Here is a 27500-nt window from a genome sequence, read left to right on the forward strand (position 1 = left end):
AGCCCAGAAGCCAATGTTTCTCGCTTCTCTTTTATTTGTTATTCTTCAGAGACTGGAATGCTGTATTTCAATACCACACAATTCAGTGCCTTCTGATTTTCTGTAGCACGTACCACAGGCAACCCAGTGTATGCTTCACAGAAGCATCTAGTTATTTATTGAAACAGATTGCTTAACAAAACTGCTTTCTAAAAATAAACAAATTTACATGCAGACGTTATCGACGTGAAATAAAAAGAAAGAAAGAACTTTCGAATTATCAGTACACGTTTAGCCCCAAAGAAAAAACATTTTATTTTACTTAAAAGCCTCAATAAACAATTTAATTAAAGATCCATGTGTAATCTATGCTGACTTTGAATGTCTTACCGTTCCTATTTGTAACTAGACGCTCCATGAGCATAACCTGGGTTGCCTGGCATGATACACAAAAAGAGAAGGCACTGATTTGGGTGGTATTTAGGCACGCTCATAAGTGAAACTCACACGTTTCTTCTTTAAAGGGGCTATGTCACTTGAAATGATATAATTCCATGCATGATTTGGGGTGCAGGGATGGCGCAGTGATGAAAAGCACTCGCCTCCCACCAATGTGGCTCGAGTTCGATTCTTAGACTGGGCGTCATATGTGGGTTGAGTTTGTTGGTTCTCTACTCTGCACCGAGAGGTCTTTCTCCTCGTACTCCGGTTTTCCCATCTCCTGAACATTTTTGCCTTGATTTACGTTAATTGTTAATTTCAGTTTACAGTGTCCCCAATTAGTGCTCCAGTGCTTGAACGACTAGACACTTATTAAGCTGCTTTCCTTTCCATTTTTTCCCCCAAAATGCCCAAAACGTAGAATGAAACATTGCAATAACCACTTAAAACTGTTGAACAACATGAAAGAAATACTGCAAGAGAAGCATGGATGGACATAAATGTACAAGATTGAAAGGTGTTACGCTTGGGTAATCTTGGAAAAAGGCAACCCGACGTTTTTCAAAATTCTGACAAATAGTCTCGATAAAGGTCTTTTTTTTTTCTCAGAATCATTAGCATTTTCGAGTTTTAAACTCGTGATTTACTAAAGATTTTCCCGACGCACCCTAAAATAACATGACATAGCCCCTTTAAGTGAAATAGTCTGCAAAAAGACTAACTGTAAATTACTCTGACGGACATTTTCCTGCATGTCATGCATGTCAAGAGTTGCACTAAGCAAACGTTTATGCCACACAATAAAAAAGGACTGAACATGTTGTTTCCGCTTTATAATTTCCCTTCTTTTCAGTCTAATCTGATGACAGGTCAAGTCTCTTTTTGGTTTACTTTTGCACCAAATGGTATCGCAAAAACAATTTTATTTCGTGGGGTTTAATTTTTGCGGATTTTTCGGATGTACTTGATTCGATTAAATAAGTTCCAGCAGAAAAAATCACCATCAAATTAAAAACCGTAAAAATATTTACTCTCCTTAATATAACTAAAGATGGCTTTTAATCCACATACAGTGGAGTCAAAAGGATCGTTTATTTTGATATTCGCATTGAGAGAAAGCAATTGGAGCCTGCTACAGACAAAGCGAAACTATAAAAAGTTAAGACAATACTTTTCCAGTCTCTGACGCATAAGAAACGAACTCAAAGCAGTCAATCAAAAGGTCACGTTCACCATTTTCTAAGGCCTCCAGGATGCCACATTTTTTCCAAGTTCTCGGTGATTGAAGAGTTTTTACCAAACCGTAATAGAAGTTGAAAATAGTCTTGCTGCTTGAAAAGAAAACGGCAAAAATTAGTTCCCAGAGGAAATTTCAGTCCGAATTCGCGCCGAAAAATAAAAGTCCTGCAAAATGTTTATGCTAAACTGTAACAATGAAAGGCAAGCCAAAAGACAGATGAAGAAAAAATAACATAGTTTTTATATTTATAAACTCTGAATTTCGAATTCTCAGCAAAAGATTAATGACAATTGATCGTAAAAACACTAAAATTCCTGGGGAAGGACATTATGTTCTGTCAGAAGGAAGAAATTAATCACGTGCTAGGCAACCACAAAGGTGCACGTGATCGCCTTGTGTCAAAGTTCTTGTTCACAATCAATGAGAAATGTTATATCATTCGTCGCTTTTAGAGTTAAACAACGAACTTTTTAGCCAATAACCTTACGTCTTTCGTTTTTTAATTTTGTTGTTATATTTAACTGAATATTTATATTTTATCTGTCGGGTCGGGAAGCCTTCTTTGTCGGGTTATTGACCCACGACCGGACTCTTCTCTGGAACAATATTGATCAATCCCTTCACTGAAGAACCATTTCTTTCAATAATAAATCAAAAATGGACAGCAAGCTTTCTTTCAAATATTTCTTGACTAAAAAAAATTATAGGTTTCTGTCAGACTAGTTTCCGTAACCGATACATAGTTAAAACTCATGGGAATTCTAACAGTTAAAATTGCCACGCTGTTGTAAATTTCAAAATATTGATGAAACTGGACTGACTCATCCAGCGAGCAGAGTCTACTTTCCTCTTCCCGGTAAATCAGCGACTAAATATTCTGTGGCGAGTTGCAATGTTCATTTCAATACTACGAGTTTCCCGGTTCAGTGTGAAAGTGAGTGCTGGCGTGGAAACTGGTATTTTTCTAAGACAGCTGCACATTTTTGAAGCAAGAGCGTACCGGAAATGTTCGTGAAAGTGTTAAAAGAGCGAAGAAAGGTGTGCATATTTTTAGCCTGTGTGGCAGGCGTTACTATTTAAAGGGGTACTCTGCCGAAAAAACACCATTTTTCAAAAAGTCTCAAATCCTCGAGGAAACGCCGCCAAAATGTTGTATACGCTTTTCACATAATGAATTTAACTTACTTTCACCAACATTTCAATGTTATTACGTCGAAATACTTGTTTTTCATAGCATCCGCCATTTTTGGTATGTTGCCTGCATACTTATTCGAGAAAGCCTGGATCGAGGACTTATGACGTCACTTACTCAACATATCGCTCGCTGCTACTTGAGTAAACATAGGAAAATGTGTCTGAAAGCGAAGCTTCGTCTTCTATCGATCATGATTTCTTGACTTCGGAGTTATCGTTTGACATTCTGAGTCACTTACCTGTGATTATGAAGATTTAGACTCGTGGCTACTGAGGAAAAAGCAGTCGCATGTCGACGGGAAAGAGCTCAAGATGAAGAACAAGAGAAATGCTTCGAGATCGTTGGAATGCACTCTCGTTTTGTGCGAGGCTTACACCAAGTAGTATGATATTAGATGGTATGTTGAAGTCGTGATTTTGTCTGTTGACTTTTGTTCCCTTCATTTGTAAAAATTCAAATTTCTCGTTATTTTTTCTAGATGCAAATGTACATGTTGTTCTTCGGACGCAGTAACAAAGGCCAATGAAAGGTTAAGGAATGCTTCTGCGCTGTTGCTAGCGAAGTTAATCGGTGCGTGGTGAAGCTGGAATTGAAGCAGTTGCAGATGACGGAGAACTACAGTACCACTGAGCTGCCTGGGTTTCTTGTTTAGACGAGTGGGTTTTAAAAATAGCCGCCATAGGATTAAGAAACCGAAAGAACAAGCGATACACATCAATGGGCCATTCCATTTAATAGACGCACCCCCCCCCCCCTCTTCCCCCTATTGAGGGTGGCTTTAAGAGTTTACCCCCTTAGGATATTGAAGATCAAAGTGCCGACACATCCCCCCATCCAGAAAAAAAGGGGTTTAAGGGGAAAAATCATAGACGCCGACTGTGTTACCCCATCAGAAATCACCCCCAATTACCCCCTCCTCCCCTTGGATTTCCAAGCCCCTCAATGGGGGGTGGGGGGGTGCGCATAATAAATGGATGGCCCAATGTATGAGCAAGGCCAAACTGGAAAGTCTCAGTATGAAAGCGCTGTATAATAAGCTTAATTTGGATTGCACTTTTGGTTTTCCTTGTCGGGAAAAATTTTCATGTATTTTATAACGTAACAATTAAGAATGGTAATGGCAATAGTTTTCCTACTGTAGCTCCTGAATAGATTTCTACGATCAGTTTCATACCAACAGTTTGTTCTTCTTGTTTGGGACTTCGTGAGGTATTTATTACACAGCACTTACTCAGACTTTACAGTTAGGTCTCGCTCATACGTGTATCGCTACGGTGTGCAGGGATGGCGCAGTGGTGGGAGCACTCGCCTCCCACCAATGTGGCCCGGGTTCGATTCCCAGACTCGGCGACTCGGCGTCATATGTTGGTTGAGTTTGTTGGTTCTCTACTCTGCACCGAGAGGTTTTCCCCGGGTACTCCGGTTTCCCCTCTCCTCAAAAACCAACATTTGACTTGATTTGTGTTAATTGTTAATTTCAATTTACAGTGTCCCCAATTAGTGCTTCAGCGCTAGAACGACTAGACACTTAAATAAAGTTCCTTTCTTTTCCTTTCTTTCGGTTTCTTAATCCTACGGCGGCTATTCCTCAAACCCACTCCACTAGACAACAAGATTGAAACCCAGGCAGATCGGTGGTAGTTCTTTATAATCTGCAACTGCCTCCACCTTCCCCCGGTACCGCTCAATTTCGCTAAAGCAGAGGAATTCCTCTGCCTTTGTTACCGCGTCCTAAGAACAACACCTACATTTGCACCTAGAAAAAATAACGAGAAATTTGAATTTTTTCAAATGAAGGGAATATTAGTAAACAGACAAAATCACGACTTCAACATACCATCTGATATCAGTTAAACAAGCATTCCTCTTGTTCTTCTTCTTGAGCTCTTTCCCGTCGATATGCGATATGCTTTTTCCTCAGTAGCTACGAGTCTAAATCTTCATATAAATCACAGGTAAGTGACTCAGAATGTTTTTCGAAGTCAAACGATGACTCTGAAATCGAGAAATCATGATCGATAGAAGACGAAGCTTCACTTTCAGACACATTTTCCATTGTTTACTCAAGTAGCAGCGAGCGATTTGTTGAGTAAGTGACGTCATAAGTCCTTGTTCCAGGCTTTCTCGAATAAGTATGCAGGCGACATACCAAAAATGGCGGATGCTATGACAAACAAGTATTTCGACGTAATAACATTGAAATGTTGGTGAAAGTAAGTTAAATTCATTATGTGTAAAGCGTATACAACACTTTGGCGGCGTTTCCTCGAGGATTTGAGACCTTTTGAAAAATCGTGTTTTTCGTCAGAGTACCCCCTTAAATAAGCACAGGGATAATTTCAAAACAATGGCATGTCAGTTCATTTTTTGAATTTAAACTTCTGTTCTTCTGAAATTTCTGGCTCCTTTTCAGAAAAGAGTTACCTTTTTAGAAATGCTGCGCGTAGTTGATCAAATGACAATTTAAGTTTATTGTCGTGCTTGAGAATAGACTGCGAGCAGTCTCTTATTTTTCTCTGACATAGTTGAGCACGCGATTGCGTGACACGCCTCGTTTTTCACCATTAATTTGCATAAAATAATAATTTAACCCGTCGTGCGTGGCTCTAAGGGAAGAAGGACGACTGCTCGTGGTCTAGCTCGAGAACTGATTTTCTCTTCGCTCAACAGTTAAAGACGTCGAAGAACAATTTGACTCGGTGGTCAAATGTATGAGGTTCAAAGACTGAACATGTACGATACGGTTGAATGATGATCAATGACGACCTACTGGAAAAGTACTCGACTCGAAGGCTGTGAGGTTGTACGATTCTCCCATGGAGTATATTCCTAAGACACGTGACGTCATCACGGGTATCAATACGGATTATAGACATGATAACACCACAATCGACTGCGCATGCTTCCGATCTTACATTCCACAAATTTTGATTTTTTCGCTAATATCAAGAATAGGCTGCTGCCTCGCTAGGGCTCGCCAGCAATTAAATTACTAGTAGTAATCAAAGATCATGAGAGTGCGTTCGACGCCGTCACGGAAATATATATACCTAAAACAAATGATTTCACTACCTGACTTTCAACGCCGGTCTATTGCTAAACTGATCGGCAACGAAGGTTTTACAGACAGATATATCATAATGTCAAAGTCCGATTCCAGCTAAGTGGTCCCCTGTACAAACTGCGATTTGTTGATACGTTGCGTGACAAGGCCAGTTCCCGTAGGCTCGTAATTTTTACCCTTCAAATTTCATGCTAAATGTTCTCACATTAACTGCAAATGTTTAAGCGTAAAAGCTAGTTTGTAAAAGTATATTTAACATATATTATTGTCGGCTGGAAGCGGTACAAACATAAGCAAACATTTGCAATCGTCTGCTCGTTTATCGTCAGCGTAAACAAACTCCTTGCAACTGATTCAAGTATTATCCCTGATGAATGAAGTAGACAATATTTACATAATTTGCCGTTCCTTGGTTCAACCTCACCCTTATGGATCTTGCCTTCAGAGTACTTTTCCACCGATTTCAAACAGTATTCGACCGGATAAAGAGCTACATGTACAATGCATGTATCTGTCGCGACTATAACTAGTCAACAAATGCAATCAAAATATAGCTGTTCCCACGGTTAACATCCTGAAAGCCATGGAAAGTCAAAGTCGTGTTCGTTAGCATATAAAATAAACAAAGACAATTCCCTCAGATTTCGATAAATGCTACCGTCGAAGCGTTTAACCTCACCAAAATCCAACGCTGAGAGCACAAAATGGCGAGGCCTACTGCGACTGTATCGTGAAAACGAGCTCAAATGGCCTGCCCACATGTTCGCGACATGTCTTATCACATGTAACGAGAATGTGACGTATTTAATTGAATTTAATTGAATTCAATACTTCTATTGCGCATAAATCCATACAGAAATGATCAAATGCGCATTACAATGAATATAAAAATATCTTAAAACGAGAGCGAAAACGAGAACGAAAACGAGGTCAGATGTCGTCATAATTTCGCACCAGTTTTCCGGCCGACACATGTCCCTGCAAAAATCAAGCTGGGGGGGGGGTGGGGGGGAAAGGGGAAAGGGGGCATTTTGGTGTCCTTACAGCAATCTCGAAAAGTTCTGCATAGCCGTACACAGGCACACCAACTCGAAAGACACAGGACGCAAAAACGAAATTAGGTTTGCGTTCTCCTTTTCGTCGAACGCAACAAAAAATATTCCACTTTAAGGTCGTTAAGAAGCTTTATTTTTAGGCGTTAATTTGGACGAAAAATGTCACAAAAGCTTTTTCCAGCGTAAAATTTATTGAAACAAAGAAAATATTTGCCATTAGCGGCAAAAAACCCTTCCTATTTTAAATACGTGCGTGCAAACAAGAAACAACAGCAGTCTCACAGTTCAGGATCTTAAAACCCTTTTCGGAAGAACCTTGACCGTGAATAATGAAGCACAAAAGAGACAACAAGCTTTCTTTCAAATAATTCTTCACTGTCACATTTCCAACTTTTTTTGTACCTGTAGACTATGCAGAGTTGAGTCCAAAATAAATGTAAATTGCCAGACAACTGAAATGCGACTTGAGTAAACATTGTGATGCATTCAAGGCGTTCGATTCCTTCTTAAACTCATGCGGAATTTGCCATTTGGTTTCAGTCTTTTATATAACACCACAGCTAGCCAAATAACAGCAGAAACAAAGCTCACTTGATGATATCCAACGGCAAATAAGGCAATTGTTGGGGAAGACTATTACTCGTTGCTTTGAAGATTCCAGGTGGTATTTTTCACCGTCTTTCTTGTTTATCCTATTGACTTTCCATTATTGAGCTCCATAAGGGAATATTTTTTTTCAAGATCCACTAAAACGCCATTCGTGTTACAATGACTTTCGACGCCATTAAATATTCTACTGTGTCCACCGGATGAAATCTATGCATTTCTAGTACCCCCTCAAACTTACCAAACGCACGCGCAGAAGACTCTACACACAAAGACACTACTTAGCAGGGGAGGGACAGGAAAGACTTTTCGTGACACACAAAAAAATACAGAGAAATGAAACGTAGATTTTGACTGGGTTTGGCAACCCAGTAATTACGAAGGCAATCCAGATCAAAGCGTTACAAACAGGTAACAACTGCATAAACCTAGCGGTCTTGTGATTGTGTTTTTAACCCTGGTGGATCAGAGCATTTAAAAATCAGACCACATTTCTAAGAAACACTGTTGTAAGGTAGACATTATTTTCAACACTGTCCACTTGATCTTGTAGGGCATTTTGCGATCTTTAAGGGTCCATACGTACTTGGAGAGTTCCGTTTCGTTTCGCTTGCTGGCATGCCAGAAAGATGACTGGTAGTTTCTGACGCGTTCTTTAAAATTAGCTCCTGGACCAACGTATGAGTCAGTCGTTGTATCAGTGGATGTGACAATGGCTTGGTAGATAACATTAGTTTGGAGGCATTTACCATCAAGCGGACGTTCTGGTTTTCTTCTACAGTTACATGTGTCATGCTGTTCTGCAGGTGTTTGGGTGGTGTATGCTGAAAGAACGCTTTTGTTGTGGGATCCAATTGTTGTTTTCATGTTTGGCGTGCAAGAGTAGCTCAATTTCAGTGTGTGCCTATTGAAGATCTTGTTCAATGGATGGTTCTTGGGGAAGCATTTGTCAACGATGAGAAGAAAGTTCTTTCCCAGGTTTGTTTCAACATTCAAGTCCCACGGAGGGTTGTACATGTACCATGTGATATTCCGTCTTCTGACTTTTCTCCTTGTTTGGTTCTTTTCTGAGTTGAATGTTAGCCTGTGGTCGTGTCCCTCATCCTTAAGCGCTTTTTGGTAAGGGGTGGCAGCTTCATCGAAGACTCAGACGTTTGTTGATGTTTCGTGGGATGTTTTTGAGTAATGCAGGGGGGGGGGGGGGTTGGGGGGGTGGATTGCTATGTCGGTGAACATACACCAACTTGTTGTTAGTCTTCATGTAGGGTTTGCATCTTCCTGTTAAGAGGTCAAGGGTCACGTCAAGTAAGTGTACTGTCTCAGTTTTTATTGGCTTCAATCGTGATTTTTAGGCCTCGGGATCTGAACAAGCTGTACACTTATGGTTTTTGTGCTTACAGCCAGTAAAGCACTAGATCATGGTCGATGTAAGACTGATAGAGAAAGAAAGAAAGACCACGTCACGTGATATCGACGGCTTACAGAAACGGATCGAGGTTTTCCCGTGTCGCCTTTTATTGTCAAAACACTATTTTTCAAAACAGATATTTGCCTTTTTTAAGTGACAAATTGTGTTGAAACCTCAAAATAAAGATACTTGAATTTTTTTGTGATTTAATATTGTCAAAATTTGCATAAAAACATAAACATCCCATACGTATAGATGAACAATGCATCAGCAAAAAAAAAAAAAAAAAACAAGTCGTATTCACCTCTTCGTCGCATTCTGATGCAAAACACAAGACCTTTCAGTTATATCAAGGATTCTTTCTCCATTCTCTAACTATCATCCTTTCAAATTTCACAGAAATCGACCCATCCGTCGAAGCAAGGGTGAGCAGTAATGTAGTAAATTCAGGCAACTTCGCAAACTGGTACACAAGGAGATGAGGAAGGCTCACCAGGAATATATAAATAATCTTTTCGATTTTCAAACTGAGGATAATGTTGACAATGCATCGAACGATGTCAATGCTGCCATCACCAAGCGTTTGTGGCAGTATGTTAAAGCCAAACGCAAAGACTCAATTGGTATACCCATCCTGAAATCAAATGGAGTCGGACATAGCAGATCCTAAATTGAAGGCAAAGGTGCTAAATACACAGTACACCAGAGTTTTTTACCAATGAGAACCCTATAATACCAACAGTAGGGCAGAGTGAATTCCCTGATACGCCAGACATTGCTATCGACCATATTGGTGTTATAAAACTCCTTGACAAAATCAACCCATCCAACGCAACTCTAGCCCTGATCTCATCCCTGCGCACGTACTAAAATTTGCTGCACCAGCTATAGCTCCGTTTTTGACTTTTATATTTCAACAATCAATTGATACTGGCGCCGTCTCCAGGGACTGGGTAACTGCAAACATAACAGCAATATACAATAAGGGATGTAAGCCGGAGGCAGCACACTATCGCCCAGTGTCATTAACATCAATCCATTGCAAAATCCTGGAGCACATATCTCACAATATCATGGCTCACCTGCAAGAGCACAACATTACCAGCATGGTTTTAGACAGCATCGTTCATGTGAGACTGAACTAATATATACCCTGGAGCACCTAGCACGATCACTTAACTACAGGACCCAAACAGACCATTTGACAGTGTTGCGCACAAGCGCTTGCTTCTCAAGCTCGACTATTATGGTATTCGTGGTCAAACTTTGGGTTGGCTGCAGGCGTGGCTAGTAAATAGAACCCAAAACGTGGTCCAGTACAATTAAGGACTGTTCCAGTACTCAAGCTAAAGTTCTATCAGGAGTCCCCGAAGGGACGGTTCTTGGAACCCTATGCGTCCTACTGTATGTAAATGATATGGGTAGCAAATTCTCATCACACTTAAAACTATTTGCTGACTGCCTCCTTTAATATGCAATAATAGGGACGACGACTTCGTCAACGAAAACGTCACCTCAAAATACAACTTTGCACTATCGTAAGTTTCTCGCTGTTAGGCCATCTCGTTCGCGTCGTACAATACGGGCAAAGTATTCTAAAGCTAAATTGATACGAGGGGTTTCAGAGTAAAAATATAGAATTATAGATTGACATTTGTGCGCTCGCGCTGTCGTCAAAACCGCAAATTTGGTGATTTTACGTCGTTGTTGTGCAGAGTACCGCACGAATTTGTGCTAATGCGTGCGCACGTGCTGCACGATTAGTTTTACTCATAATGTTTATTTACTATTTCTTTAGATTTATTTTATCTTATTTTATATGTCAATTGCGAAATGTCCTTATTCAAGATCTTGCAAGTTATGAATGTCGATAAGGACGTAGATGTATTTTTGTAGCGAAGTGATAAAAGTTTATATAATATGGGCAAACCGGGCAATGCGCGCGACGCCAGAAGTGGTCAATATTTTTTTCACAAAATGCCCCCGAATCGAGAAGCGTCGTCTCAGAAAACAAGAACATCTTTCTAAAAGCTTATTCTATGCAAAACGTAGTTGGAGGTAATTTTAAGAGTGGAAAGTAAGTTAACGGCTAGCTACGTGAAATACTAAGGATGTTTATGCAACAAAGAAGCTCACTTTTATTTGACAAGAATATTCGATATTACGATTGCCATATTTTGCTACAAAAAACATCCAGATGCCTTTGCTAGGCTGTTAAGAAGCGCTCTTTGTAATTTTTTTTCCCGTGATTTCGACTAGAAAATCGCGGGGTTTTTTTGTCCTTTGTGGGCGCTTTGGCATGTCAGAGAATGAAATCATTTCAACCGATCCCTGTAAAAACTGACCAGTGTGACTGACTAATGTTATAATAAACATACGGTCTGCCAAAATTTGGCCATGGAGAGAAACGGAAGTAACGCAATTTTTGGACGAATTTATGGTGGCCCACATTCGACCCATTTGTCCGCGTGATGCCTCAAAATGAGTTTTCAATTAGACCATATTCGTATTCTCAGTATTGGACTGGAACTAGCTTGTAATGGAGGCTAATGCGGGGGAATATATTAAAAGGTATTTGCATTTGAAAAGATTCCCCCGCATTAACCTCCATTGCAAGCTAGTTCCAGTCCAATACCGAGAATACGAATTTGGTCTAATTATCATGGCTTTGAACTGTAATTCGGGGTGCATAAGGTATTTTCTTGTTGTTGGTACGTTCTTCACTGCGGACTCGTTCTATTTCGCGTTGCTTGTAAATTATGTTTTTCTATTGTTTTAAATATTCGTTAAAAAGGCACATGTTGCTCGTGCAAGTGACGGTGGTTGTAAACCGTGATACAGCTTTCAACTGATTCAAAGGAGTAATGATAGAAATTAATACGTTTACTTTCATAGAATTTAACTTTGAAAAGTGTTCTCAAAAATTCACAACTGCCCCACAAATTTTCTCCTTCCCGCTTCCCGCCCGGAGGGGAAGTAAATTTCTGGCGATAGGATGGAAAACATGAGTTAGGAGAATTCTTGGCCGAGTTAGTAGTTACATTAGAACCAAAAAAAAAAATCCGCAAATTAATTGCTTCTGTGGTTCCATTGCGGTATATAGTGCCGAAGGTCGGTCATTTGATGGTTAGTGAGAGTGGTTCATGCTCATCTTTTCATTTCCTTCTTTAATTTTACTTGTTGGAACTTACCGACAGCTACAACTAATCTCATAAAAATAATTTCCCATACAGCGTACGCCCTGGCACACTACAAAACCTGCCACCTTGTTTTCATAGGTTCGAAAAGTATTCATTGTCAATTTCTATTACAAATAAGAATGAAGCAGTTTAACTTTTATTACCAGTAAGCACATATCCTCTCAGGGTACTATTTTTTCGACTTGCCTTGGTGTGGACTTGCATATTGCAACACCGTGGTCACGGTAGAGTCCCAATCCATTTTTGAAATTTTGTGCGGGAAGTGAGAGCATGTATAATCCTACCAATTCACACGTTTCAGTTCCGTCGTATGACATTTAATAAAATAAAAGCCCAGTTTAAATTCTGATACCATATAACTTAGCCCAGGCTCACACAGTAAACGATGCAAGCAGAACCACAGCAAACCGTTAGGTCAGAACAGCAACAGCAACTCAGCAACTCAGGAAAGAAGGACGTGATTACATTCGGGATAGCCAATAGTTATATGAAGCTATTGCGCAGGTCCGCTAAACAACAACGACGGGACCGGCAAAAGAGCGGCATTTTCTTATACTACTTATATCATAAGATGGAGGCATGGTGGCCTCATGGTTAGTGCGCTCCACTCCGGAGCGAGTCGTTCGGGTTCGGGCCCCGGCCGGGGACATTATGTTGTGTTCTCCTCCCAGGTTTATAAATGGGTACCGGCGAATTTAATGCTGGGGGTAGCCCTTCATCCCATCCAAAGGGGAGTAGAAATACTCCTAGTCGCTTCATGCTACAGAAACCGGGATAAGCTCCGGCTTAATGGGCCACTGGGCTCAAAAAGCAGACTTTACCTACCTTTACTTATATCATAAACCCTCATTATCATCCTTTCCATATAAAACCCCTAGTATCAATATCAGGCCCGAATTATGATTAAACAAACCCATACCCCCAATATCAAGTCCTCCCGCCCCATCTCGGATCACCTACATGATGCCATGACCTACGATATCAACCTTCCCGTAGGCGTTCATTTAATCGTAGGGGGTTTCCTTATGGGCAAACAAACCAAATTTACGGGTTTAGTTTCCCGGCTTTCGAAACAGAGACAACCTTAAAGTTTTTTAAATTTCGGACAGCCACTGCTGCTGGGAAGTGTCATTTTTAATCACTTGACGTGAATGTCATATTTTTGGGTCAAACGTTTAATTTTCAGTGCTTTTGAAAAACATTTGAAATTTTATCTTTAAGAAGATTGCGACATTTTTTTGATGTTACGAACATCATCATCAGTTACAGAATATTTGAAAAACCGTTAGGACTGTATAACAACTGGGCGAAACATGCATAATTAATTATGACAATGAATCCGATTGGTCCATTCCAACATCGAAACATGTCTGATCTTGGAAATTAAAAAATGTCGTAATCTTCTTAAAGATAACGATTTGCTTTCTGCCGTCTCGACCATTTGAAATTGGATTTCAAGAATGACGTTTTAAACAAGCTTAGCTTGTATTTTGCATCCTATGAAACTACTAATTCCACGTGCTCCAATTGCAACCAACTGTGCCGTAAAGCAAGTTGCATGCATGGGATCATCATCACCATCATCATCATCATCATCATCATCCTCATCGTCGTCCTCATCATCATCAGCATCAGCATCAGCATTAAGTTCCACTCTTACTTTTCTTTTCAACAGCTTAATGACGGTGAGGTCAGTAACCTTATTTCTTCACCTTCTTATTTCATTTGTGAAGAAGAAGAAGACGACGATGCATTCCCTCGTCCCAATCTGCCTCTTTACAGTTTGAGTTCTGTGCTCCAAACGCCGGTCTTTCAAAAGAGAAAGCCCAAAGCTGGCGCATCACAGAAGATTGACCTCCGTTCGCCAAGTGCTAATGATTACATGGGTTCCTGGGTATTCCAACCGAACAGATTGGACCAATCGGATGCATTGTCACAAGCCAACGTAGTACATTGCTCCTCATGTCCTAAGCACTGCCCTCGTATCTGTCAAGAGACACAAGGTGTTTTTCCACGCTTTACCGCTTTTCGTGAAGAACGACAGCGTCCAGGCGTCATTATGGTCCCTGTGAGTCGCAACGAGGTAAACGAATCACCGGTCACCCATGTACCGTTACAGGTAAGACATGGAAAGAGAATGATATTAACTAAGAATTAAAGGGGTGCTATGTTAAAAAAAAATCAAATCTTTTTTTCCCTAGGATTTCAAAACTATGTTAACTAAACACTAAGAAACCCAAGTTTTAAGCCTTAATTTCAAAACGACACTTGTTTATTTTAACTGGAATTTTTCTATTTAACGGTCCGCCATTACTAATGTTTAAATCGTGAGAGAGCTGGGTCGAGGATAAATTGATGTCAAAGATCACTAGTTTAAGAATATGCAATACCGTAAAAAAGGTTGCTGTTATTCAACGTCGTGAAGTACAATAATAATACAGTATTCTCGTTTGTCTCACGATGTGGTCACTTGTGATGTAGATCGCGACGTTTCGACTGCATATTGCTAGTCTTCATCAGGCGATGAGGTCGATGGAAAACCAACCAATCACAGTGGTGCATGCTGCTTAAAAGGTGACGCGTAACCAGTCGACCTCATCGCCTGATGAAGACTAGCAGTATGCAGTCGAAACGTCGCGGTCTACACCACAAGTGACCACATCGTGAGACAAACGAGAATACTGACTTAATTATTATAATATGCAATGCGTTTGTACGCGACTGAATTAATATGCAGCACGAGAGTTTCAGGATTTCAGATTTTTAAACTTTAAATTTTAAGCTATTGAGTAAATGGCGTCACTTTTCCCTAGATCCAACCCTCTGAGGTCCAGTTGGTCACTTTTCGACGTGAGTAATGAAATCCGAAACTTACACTCAGGTAAACAGCCTTTGGATAAAAGTCAAAGCTCAATATTTTCCCAGGCTGGTGTTATGCAAACACATTTTCAAAATCTGAAGGAAAAAAGTAAGTGATTTTTTGATCATAGTATTAACTTTTTTAAAGACTTCCAGGCCAAAACTGTTGCGGGCAGTCACTCTACGGCAATAATAAATCACAACAAATCAAGTCAAATTTCGTTTTAAGAGACTGTAAACTGTGCAAAGTGTGCACGAGGGATCTAAAATAAGTTAAAAAGGCACTAAAGATTGATGAAATTTCCTTCTTTAAAATAACCCCTTTCCCCTCTGATAAACCTGAACAGTTGTACGTAACCCCCTCTGCCTCAGCACATCATACGTTTAGCTCTCTAATGTTTAGAATTGCAATCAACGAGATGCACGACCAATTTTGCGGATAGTTATCATGAAGGGCCGTTGTTTGAATGAATCTTAACTTACTCCTTGGGTTACAACGATCACTCTACCTCCAGGTCTGGACTTGCAAGAGGTGAATCTCTTGCAGTAGATTAATCCTTTGCTCCTTTCCTCCTACCCACTTGACACTGTTTTCTACGCGATGGTCCTGCTTTAACAGATACGTTAGTGGAATTAGTTCAAAAAAAGCCGGGAACGACAGCAGTTTTGCAAGATCCCGATCCTTTGGTTTCAAACGAGCAAACAACGCAACCATCATTATTACTGGAAGCCAACAGTAGTCAGCATAATAGTCGAATATCGATGGATGACGAAAGACTGTCAAATTGTACACAAGAACGATCAAATCCAGAAATTGTAGCCGGAATTGAGGGATTAAAACTTGATTTCTTCATACTTCAGAAACAAGTTGAAGAAAACACAAGGCTCTTGTCCATAATAAACGCCCAAAAGCAAGACGAGAATGTTTTTTTTGCCGAACTCATTGATTGCAAAAAGAGGTTTGAAACGTTATTATCCTCTGTTTCCAAAAAAAGACAACGCAATCAGAGTTGGAAGAAAAGTGTTTGACGTTTTAGAGCCGCGATTTGTCGTTATAACAAGAAAATGATTCCCTTAGGCTTGCTTTAACCATAAAGATTGAATTTGATAACAATCAATCACGGTCAAAAGAATGTTGTGCCCAAGATGATAAGTCGCGAGGTAAATATTGAAATGCAAAAGGTAGCCAGAAGTCAGTGCCCGCTAATATCACTGAAATTTGAAACAGTTTTGACCAGCGTCAAAATAATGAAGAACGAGAAGCGAGAATCAAAAAGCAAATAGCGGTGACAATAGTCAAACTGTTTCAACTGAATCAGTGATAAATGATCATGATCAACCACAGCCCAATTGTCGGAAGAAGGTTATCATAGCAAGGGACTCTGCACTTAAATATCTTCAAAGCCAAAAAATGTCCAGGAACTCGCAAGTCAAAATAGCTACATTCCCGGGATGCACAACGCAAGACATGAAGGATCATATAAAGCCACTTTTACGCAGAAACCCGGACGAGATTATTATCCATGTAGGAACTGATAGTTTGATTTCCAGTAACTCTCCTCGTGAATGTGCAAACGAATTGGTTGATCTAACCAAATCAGTTACTTCGGCATCCCCATCCATGATCACAATATCCAGTCTCATCAGTAGATCTGATGATGAAGCCTTGGCCAGTAAAGTTCCTGCTGTGAATAAAGTTCTTAAACAGTTTTGCCAGCAAATGGCTTGAGGATTTATTATTGATCATTCAAACATTTCAGCAACTGTCCACCTCAATCGGAGTAGCCTTCGCTTAAACAAGGGTGGCACCTCGCGTCTTGCTCTGAATTTTATTAACTATTTACGTGTAAATTGGGACAGTGCCGTCAGGGAATCCGATTCGGCTGATGCCTTCAAGTGTGATGACCATAGAGTTTTTGTGTCCTCTTTTAAAGTTGATGTTTTACTAATCAACAAGTCTAAATTAGACTCTACAGTGCATAATAACGAAGTCTATTTACCTGGCTTTGAACTGGTCAGAAAAGATCGTTAAGTTAACGGAAGCAATGGTGGCGGTGTTGGTTTACTTGTGCACCAATCTTAACAATCGAACACGAGATGATTTACACAACGATGAGTTGGAGTGTCTTTTTGTCGAAATCAGCCACGGATTACACCATTCCTAGTCGGGACTTGATATCGACCCCCAAGCTTTCCACTTGATCTTTTTGGTAAGTTCGAAAAAATATTACCAAAATTGACGCCGAAAATAAGGAATTATATACACTTGCAATTGGCGATGTCAATTGCAATTTGTTGCCTGAAGCAAATTGTCACATTTCTTCCTTTCTGACAATTATTATATATATATATATATTTATTAAAAACTGGATGATTGGATAATGCAATTCGAGAGTTTTGATTGGCTAAGCCATCATGGATTATGAGCCATTATACCATTATCTACAAACACGGCAAGCATTTGCGTGATTTTTTGGGCCTTTTTATTTTTATTGTAGCCTAGCTTTCTAGATTGTGGGGGCGTTTTTAATAAAACAATTTAACAATTATTCCACTCGCGCTTGTTGGATATGAGATGATTATAGCCAACTCGGCGCTACGCGCCTCGTTGGCTATCTATCATCTCATATCCAACGCGCGCTCAACAAAGGAGACTTTTGTCTGATTGGTTGATGGTTTTTCTTGTACCCAGGTTTTTTCGCACGCGCGCGCGCGAAGTAACAAACAAGTTGGCGGCCAAAAATGTCTTGTTCGATCACTTGCTGCAGGGATTTTTATGGCAGCAGCGACGTATACACGTTTTCTTCTTTCGGAATAGCGGTATTTCAGTGGTAGAAGCTGTTTTCTTTGTAAGTCTTTCACTTTCGCGCGATCGATTTTTCGTCCGTGGCTTCATGCACCGTAAGCACAATTGATTTGGGCAAATTGCCGAGTTAAAATGTTTCTGAATGTTGTCATAGATCGATTGAGGTGGTTGTTCAGCCGAGGCCGGGCTGTCAAGTCTGCTAAGGTAAGATTCGCTGTTCCTTTCGTTTTGTATGTAATCTCAAGCCAATATAAGCTAGCGCAGCCCATTAAATTTTCTTTAACAAATTAATGTATTTTACCTTCCTTCTTGTCCACAGAAACCTTACAAGAAATGCCAGCGTTATTAACGCCTTCTTCTTCTTTTCCAGTTCCCATATTTTAACTACTAGTTGCAATTAGCAACGTGAATGGTGGATTTACTAAGTCGCCATGGAGTGAAATCGGAGGGTAGATAATAAGGGTACTGTAGTAACCTGTAGGTAGTTGATGAATGTGCAAGCTATTGTTATTTCCTATTTTACTGAGCCTTTTAAATTCGCTGGTTTTTCAGGAAAAATTAACTATTTTTGTGCTCATGGCTAGAGAAGAGAGGGGCACTTTGTGAGCTTTAATACCCAAACAAATGAATAATTTATTTAAAATAGAAATCAGAGTCTTTCTTTTTTTTTAGTACAGTTGACTATATGCCATTTATTTCTAGTGGTGGCATTGTGCATGTGATGTTCTCTGTAATATTTTCGGCTTTTAAAATTCCTGTGGTAAGCAGTTTTATGTAATTGTAAATAGCACTTCGCCTCAGATAAGCAAATTTTGTGCGAATAATTAAATAATTTAATTATGAACCATTGTCAATCTCCATGTTTTTCCCTGCAAACTTAGTTTATGATGTATCCACACTGATTGGGATTTTTTAAAATTTATTGCAAAGCGTCGAAACTCACTAGGCAAGATATCGCTTGGTAGCATTAAGGAGACGTCCCATCAAACAACTGGCTCGAAGTGACAGATTTCAATGGGACAATGGGCTCACTTTGCTGGTCGCTTGCGCGCGCCTTGCCACTTTTAAATTTAAACTGTTTAACTCAAATTATTCTTATGATATTTGTGTGTCGGCTGTTAAACGCGATTCCCGTATCACGAGTTATTTTCTAAGATTTGACCACGAGAACGCATGAGCTGCCGACTTGAGTCTCGTTCTCCGAGTTAAAATCTCTTGTGCGCGTCATTTCATCAACTTGAAACTTTCGCAGCTTAGGGCAATATGACAATATACAAATTGAAAAAAGCTTCAAATTTAATGCTTTCTCAGTGGTTTAATTTTCAGACGTTAAAGTTTGCCAAGTCAAAGACACAATGGGGCAGAGTGAGATGATATCATAACAAGATTTGGCGCCACTTTGTAGACAACACCGTATCACACAAAACCTGCTGTGTTGAGCCTTGCCACTTTAAATGACAATTTCTTTACACAAATCTTTTCTTTGGTTGTTGGGCTTACTGCAGCAAGCGGGAATTCCCGTATCACGGCCTATGACAAAAGTTTCGAATAAGGGAATCAAAATATTTTTTGGCAAGGAAATTTAAATAGTCTGAAGCACTCGTAAAGGAAAGCCTTGCGTCTTGGCTTAATCTGTTCGCTTCACGATTCAAAATCAGCCCTATTTCTTCTCCAGAACAATTCCCGACTCTATTTCAAGCATGTGGTTCAAAATTTCAAGGTTGGGAAGCTTTATAGCGAATTGAGATGTTCTCCGCCAGTGGGCTGCCATTTTTCAACTCCATCTTGTTAGCTGATTTATCGTTGTCCTCGCTTCAAACGCCAGTTTAGCCACACTTTTTAATGTAAACTCACATTTCAATTTAAATCCGACTTAATTTATTATTAAGCAGCACTGCATTTTGAGTTGAAGTCTCTTAAATAAGGAAAAACAACGCCAGGAGGCAAAACTATCCTCTGCTCCTTGCAATTTCTTCACTTCATCGCCACACTTATGACTCGTCATCTTCGCTTCATTTGTGATCCTTCGCCGTCTTTCCCGTTGTATTGAACCAGTATCACTCATAAAGATAAGGTAATGCCCAAGTCTTTCAAATGACTCATCATTTTTGCATTCATTGTGTACCGTCCTTTTGGAAACAGCCGATGAATATTAACGATGCCAGCCAGCACTACATCCGCCGCTATTTCTCATGTTCCCGCGTTTCGAGTGAATTTGACTAAATTTCAAGGGATTTTCGGGGTGATGAGGCGCATGCGCAACATTAGTCTCCTTTGTTCGCGCGCTCATGGAATAATTGTTAAATATATATAAATTTTTTTAACAATTATTCCATGAGCGCGCGTTGGATATGAGATGATAGATAGCCTATATATATATATATATATATAAAGTTGCATATAAACTGGAGAGGAAGACAAAACTTTTCGAAGGTCCAGGAAATTTAATAAAAACGTTTCGGCCCTTTGGCCTTCGTCAGTTAAAATTTTTTTTAAAATAGGGTACAAGTTAAAAATCTAAGGATAAAATGGCCTAATTATTACAGCAGTGGAGACTATATAGTCTCTGAAAGACTAACAATGGCTATTGTAATGGAATACAATTAAGCCAACACTAAAGCTTAATCACTAAAACAAAAGTAATGATGTAATAATAAAATCTAGAGTTATGCAAGAGATTTAATCTATTTATGTAATACCGACTACAAATTAGATGGGACTATAATGGAAGCAAAAAAGCTCTTTATGGAACATTGAAATTGATCTGTTTTCTTGAACGGAATTCACAGCGCTTATTGAGGCCAAAAGGCTGCAGTGTGCGCAATTGTGCCGCCCAATAACCCTCCCGCTTTAATAAAGTGTTATCTAAATCTCCATCAGTGTTCATTATCTTCTCAATGACAATGAAATTGAAGTCCGAAAGGTTGTGAGGAAATTTATTGAAATGAATGGCAAGCTGACACGATTTTTTGTTTCTTTTCATGTCATATTTATGGTTTCTGAACCTGACTTTAAATGCATTGGAAGTCAAACCAACATACTGCACTTTGCATTTGTTGCAGGAGGCTAAGTAAATAATTCCAGTCGAATTGCATCCAAGGTTTTGTTTTGATTTGATACGACCGGCCAGTTGCAAAACTTGAAAATTCACCAGCTTCCAACAAATAATTACAACAGAGATCACATCTTTTGTTGCATTTAAAACACCCGCAATTTTAAACCTCGTCATGGTTTCGACTTCTTTTGAATTTGGAGGGTGCAAGAATGTCCTTCAAATTCTTTGTTCTATGGTATGCTGGAATGACGGATTTGGCAGGAAAAATTTCCCTTATTACTTGGTTGGATTCGAGCAAGTGAAAATGTTTTTTTTAATGATCAACGAAATATTAGGTAGCCTCGGATTGTAATCGACCACTAAGGGAAAGGTTTTTTTCTTAGTTTTTGTTTTTGGCTTGAGAACATCTGATCTCTCCAATTGCATGGCCTTCTCAAACTGTTTGTCCACCAGATTCCCATTGCAATTTTGTTGTTTGAGGTAGCTTTTGTATTCACTACAGCGCTTCACAAAAGAGGCGTTGGTGGAACAGTTACGCCTAATTCTAAGGGCTAATCCATAAGAGATAGCTTTCTTACAATGATCTGGGTGTGAGCTATTGTAGGGCAAATACAAATGACTATCAGTGGGTTTGGAATAAATATCTGTTGAAATAAAGCCATCTTGTAAAAGGAGAGTAAGGTCCAAAACATTGAGGCTGCTTTCAGAATAAACCAATTCAAATTTGATGGTATGATATAGTGAATTAATATAGTTGGTAAATTCAAGGAGTTTCTCAACACCCTGTGTCCATAGATCAAAAATATCATCCCTATATCTCAACCAAAGCATTGGCTTAATTGTACCCTCAAATTTCGCTTTGTGATCAATTACGCCCATAGCCAAGTCTGCATAAGAGCATGCGTGCTCTTATGCAGACTTGAAAATTGCGGATGTTTTAAATGCAACAAAAGATGTGATCTCTGTTGTAATTATTTGTTGGAAGCTGGTGAATTTTCAAGTTTTGCAACTGGCCGGTCGTATCAAATCAAACAAAACCTTGGATGCAATTCGACTGGAATTATTTACTTAGCCTCCTGCAACAAATGCAAAGTGCAGTATGTTGGTTCGACTTCCAATGCATTTAAAGTCAGGTTCAGAAATCATAAATCTGACATGAAAAGAAACAAAAAATCGTGTCAGCTTGCCATTCATTTCAATACATTTCCTCACAACCTTTCGGACTTCAACTTCATTGTCATTGAGATGATAATGAACACTGATGGAGATTTAGATAACACTTTATTAAAGTGGGAGGGTTATTGGGCGGCACAATTGCGCACACTGCAGCCTTTTGGCCTCAATAAGCGCTGTGAATTCCGTTCAAAAAAACGGATCAATTTCAATGTTCCATAAAAAGCTTTTTTGCTTCCATTACAGTCCCATCTAATTTGTAGTAGGTATTACATAAATAGATTGAATCACTTGCATAACTCTAGATTTTATTATTACATCATTACTTTTGTTTTAGTGATTAAGCTTTAGTGGTGGCTTGTATTGTACCATACAATTTACTACTTAATTGTATTCCATTACAATAGCCATTGTTAGTCTTTCAGAGACTATATAGTCTCCACTGCTGTAATAATTAGGCCATTTTATCCTTAGATTTTTAACTTGTACTCTATTTAAAAATATATATATATATTTTAACTGACGAAGGCCGAAGGGCCGAAACGTTTTTATTAAATTTCCTGGATCTTCGAGAAGTTTTGTCTTCCTCTCCAGTTTATATGCAACTTTAAATACTAACTGAGGAGACAACGTGCATCCTTTTGGATCCTTCTGTTGGGAGTTTATCGTTTGGTCAACCATTACAGATATTCAAGCTATATATATATATATATATATATATATATATATATATATATATATATATATATGGTCTTAGCCTGCACGTGTCACAACACGTGTCACCTCAGTTTCGAATACCATAATCGATTTATGCATGACAAATTCCACAAAGAGGGTTACAAAATCGGGTGTCATTCACCTTGGTATCTTGTTTTCTTGACACATAAGGCCCACTACGACCGTAATGGTCCTCGCACGATTGAGACACGTCAATTTAAGCACTTCGACAGAAACAAGTTCTTAAGTGATCTCAACGAAATGCCATGGGCAAACGTTGATGTGCATTCTGACCCAAACGACATGTAGCGTGAATGGAAAGAAATGTTTCTTAGCTGCATTGATAAGCACGCACCGCTAAAACCGAAATGAGTCCGTAAAATGCAATGCCCATGGATTACAGGTGAGCTACGCTGTAAAACCAGAAGAAGAGATTTCCTTAAAAACGAGGCAGTCTCTTCCAATGATTCAGCCGCATAGGATCAATATAAGCGTGCTAGAAACCAGGCAAATAACGCAACTAAGCTCGCAAAGAAACTCTGTGTTTCTGACAACCTGGAAGCTAATAAAGGTATTTTGAGCAAAACATGGAACCTAATTAATGGGCTAACCTCCTGTAAGAGCGGCAAGACGTCCAATATCTTGGAGATCAAAGCTGATAATAAAATTGTTAGTAATCGGTTGATGTAGCAGAAACTATTAACGAAGACTTTACAAGTATTGCGCAAACTCTAGCACTGAGAAGGTATTCCTGCTGCAGATGTAAATCCTGAGTTTTAGCTAGAAACCACTGATAAATCGTTTTCTGTGCATGCAAGTATCATACGAGTATCATATTGTATTAAACCTTTTACAGGAAATTGATGGTCTGGTCTTGATAAGATTCCGAGTAAACTGTTTAAGACGGCTGCTGGGAGAGGCTACTACTACTACTACTACTACTACTATTACTACTACTACTACTACTACTACTACTACTACTACTACTACTACTACTACTACTACTACTACTACTACTACTACTACTACTCTCTTCGAATAACCGGCCCGAAATGTCCCGTCAAGTCTAAGTGACAACTAAGCACTAACAGCAGCAGACAATAGTAATACAGGTGTCACATTTGACAGGTGTCAATTGATCAAGACATGGATGTCCAATATCAAAGATGTATGCTGTAAACTAGCATATACTGGTCACATTGGCATACATGGAAGGGTGGACGTACGTACGTACGGACGGTCGATGACGTCAAGGCTATAAAACCAAGATTTCTCGCATCGATGGGTTACCAGGGGTTACCATATTTTCTTAACAATGGTGCTCCGCTATTAAATCCTAACATCTAACGCAGGGTTAACAGAGCCAGAGTTTTCCACTGCCTGTCTATTTGTTTCCCTTTAGTTTCAACTCACCTATTGTATTTTTTCAGTTCTAAATGCTACGAAGGATATGAGAGAAACTTCAAAATGGCCTTACTGTGACGTTGTGACCTCTTTTTATTGGTTGATCAGCATCAAAAGGGGTCTGGGCTCTGAAATCATCTATTTAATTTTCCGGTCATACAAACGTCACTTTTGTCTTCCCAAGAAAAAAGTCTTACAATCTCATCAACAAACTTCATAATCAATCTTAAATGTTTTCGATCCAGAGATATGACCTCTGTAAAGAAAAAAAGACTGGTGAACTTACTAATACACGTTTCGCTGGAGACGGCACTAGATATTTCGTAAGATTTGATTAAAAGGATTAAATCTTGAGAACTGAGTGTAAGTAGAAACTTCGTTACGCTTATGAAATTGGTACTCATATCACTGATAAGGGGTGTGGATGCTCGTCAGAAATTTTGAATTAAACCCCTAAAGGAGGCCAATATGGGCGTGGCCCAGGCTTTTTTGACCCCAAAAAGAGACCATATTTGAAACGTACTAAATATGATTTATTTATAATTCTTCGCGCGCAACCCTGAAGGAGACCTTCACGGCTACATATGATGGCGTTTTGCCCAGAACACCCTAAGTGGGACCAAAATCCGAAATTTACACCCCTAAGCGAGAGGACGCCCCCCAGCCCGGCTACAAGCATGGATTTTCTCCGCCTTTATTCGCAGCCGCTTAAATTTTTCTGCTTAACTGCAATGATCTTTCATTCATTATATGTTAACCTATTAAAGTGAGGTTTCCTTTTTAGTATTTCAAGTTCTTGTTATCATTTTCAGCCCAAAGATGACTCTGACTCGCAGGGAGAAGAGTGGTATTTTCGCAAGACCATGGACAAGACAAAGGCAAAATTCGCTCTTACTGAATCCGACTGGGAAACGATTACTGTCAGGAATTACCCAGGCGGAGGTCGTTACCTGGGTGGGGACTGGTGCAAGATCTTCCACCCTAAACTAAAACAGAGCAACCCATGGTGCAATTTGCGCTTTAAGAATAACCACGTGAGGTCTAAAAACTCGCGCAAGTGGCAATCAGCGCCGTTCTTCCGAGGGTCTGGGGAATGCAAGAGGCCTGAATGCGGAGTGAAAGTAAAATTTTACATCCAGGAAGAGAAAGGAAAGTATGTCGAAATCGTCTATTCTGGCGATATTTGCCACAAATTTGGCAATTAGTCCGGAACAAGACATATCATCCCTTCTTTCTTTCCATCGCCATCAAGAACTGTCATTGACATGAAGACATTCCGACGTTTAGTTTTATTGGGATTTCTATTGTTACTACTGTTATTTCTGCTTTTATAATTTTCTTTCTCTCTCCTTATTACTGCTGTTATATTTAGAATCTAAACACGTAAATAAATTACTGATGTATATAGTTATCTAGTTATATAGCTATTTAGAAAACAGTCCTGAGAAAATACGCGCGCTGATTGGTTAAAAATCGTGTTTCTATAACTCGATGGAGACACAGAACTAGCACGAGCTGTTGACGTAGTGATGGCGCGAGAAATGAGAATTTACATTTTGATAATTAGAGTTAACAAGTTGTTAACCTTTTTCTCGTCGCGTTGTTTTCTAAAAGAAATAGAAAACATGTACTCCGTGTTTCTATCGAGTTATAGAAACACTCGTAAAAGTTTGAGAGAACTCGAAAAAGCTGTGGAAACACTCGCCTGCGGCTCGTGTTCCCACATTATTTCTCGTTCTCCCAAACTTTCACTCGTGTTTCTATAGCTCGATAGAAACACGGTACATGTTTTCTATTTCTTAAATAGTGTGTTAATAGTTTATTTCATTTTAATTTATTCATCTCATTTCTTATATATTTCTTCCTCGAAGATTGCCACTTTTATCTTATAGTTTTGAATTCCTAGTATAGTGTATTATTTTTTAGGAGTATCCAAAACAAGCCTCTGGCATTGACCTTTTTTAATGAATTTTTTCCTCTTGATTTAAACGAATAAATAAATATTTGTCCTAAATAAACATGAAAGCGCCGACTTTTTGGACTTACCAGCTGGTGACCTTAACCTGTCAAAACGTTTACGGCAACGAGCGCGCACTTGACAAGCTGTCGTGTTTACAGGAAGCATTCAGGGGTTTCATCACCATTCAATATTCATCTAGATAAATAATTTGAGATGTCCCGTAAATTATTGGCGGCCAAGAGTAAAAGGTTAGATCAAAAAGACAATCGAACCAACACCACCCGCTCGCTAACAGATGAAGAAGACAAACTCTCAGAAAGTGGCTAGTTAGGTGCTTCCAGTTCCAATGCCCTCCAGAGAACCATTTGATGGTTTTTGTCTTTCCACTTTCTTTAGCAAAACACTGCAAGAAGCTCAAAATTTGTCACATTCGTGGATTCTTGCAAACTGCTGAAATTCAAATATCCATGGGCAATTGACGATAACAGACTCGGTAACATATCTTCCTTGCATGGCTAATTTCTCCCGGTCTTGTTAAGTATAGCATGAAATATTTCGAAACACCATCATAGAAACTTGTAAAGCATCTGTTTACTGGTTTTGATTGGGGTTAACGCCTTTAACAACAGTTTTAAATGTGAACAATTATTCTACGATCGCTCTTAACCATATGGTTGGGTCATGGAGTCACGGAGCATGAAACTAATGGCTTTCAGGTAGGGCTGCCGCCTGCTTCAAAACATGAGGAAATCTATCGGCAGTTGGCAATACACTGTCAACTTCTTACTGCGGTCGCAAGCCTCACATACAGTATATTTATTTCATGCATGTATCCATAAAACGACGTAATAGTGAAGGTTGTGAACAAGCCTTGGGTTCGTCTCTTGTATTTTAGTATCACCCAACTAGTGGACTAATGCAAATCCTGCATTTTAATTGGCTACGCTACTAGAGGGCTGGCCCCAGTTGTTCAAGAGATGGATAACGCTATCCATTGGATAGCGCAATTGAATTCCGTATTACTTATCCACTGGATAGTGATTTATCCGGTGGATAACGCTATCCACCTTTTAAACAACTGGGGCCTGGACTTTAGTAATAGTCCTCGAGTAACGAAAAGCGTGACGCATTCTGTCTTTATCTCTCAGATAGTACGCGCGCTGTAATTGGCTAAATTAGCGGGCCGTATTCTACAGTACGGCCCGCTGTACAGCCCGCTAAATTTAAAGTTTTGACAAAACATCATCTAGCGAGTTTTTTGTGTCATTTCTGTTGCATTAACTTGCACTGAAAACTGTTTGAATCTTGCAAGCAACTATTTCAAACTTAACAGCCAAG

The 27500-nt window shown here is 39.4% G+C and overlaps 1 protein-coding gene across 2 annotated transcripts in view; it reads left to right on the forward strand.

Annotated features, from left to right (window-relative positions):
* The window catches only part of LOC138015177 (uncharacterized), a 73417-nt gene extending 47220 nt beyond the window's left edge, over positions 1 to 26197 (forward strand). For both annotated transcript variants that reach the window (XM_068862112.1, XM_068862113.1), the window contains exons 3-4: positions 13864 to 14307; positions 25015 to 26197. In XM_068862112.1, coding sequence (XP_068718213.1) covers positions 13864 to 14307; positions 25015 to 25407 — 837 coding nt within the window. In that variant the 3' untranslated portion in view covers positions 25408 to 26197. The remainder of the gene's footprint in view (positions 1 to 13863; positions 14308 to 25014) is intronic.
* Positions 26198 to 27500: the final 1303 nt, after the last annotated feature.

The sequence above is a fragment of the Montipora capricornis genome, chromosome 9 (assembly GCF_036669925.1).
Source record: "Montipora capricornis isolate CH-2021 chromosome 9, ASM3666992v2, whole genome shotgun sequence".
NCBI lineage: Eukaryota > Metazoa > Cnidaria > Anthozoa > Scleractinia > Acroporidae > Montipora > Montipora capricornis.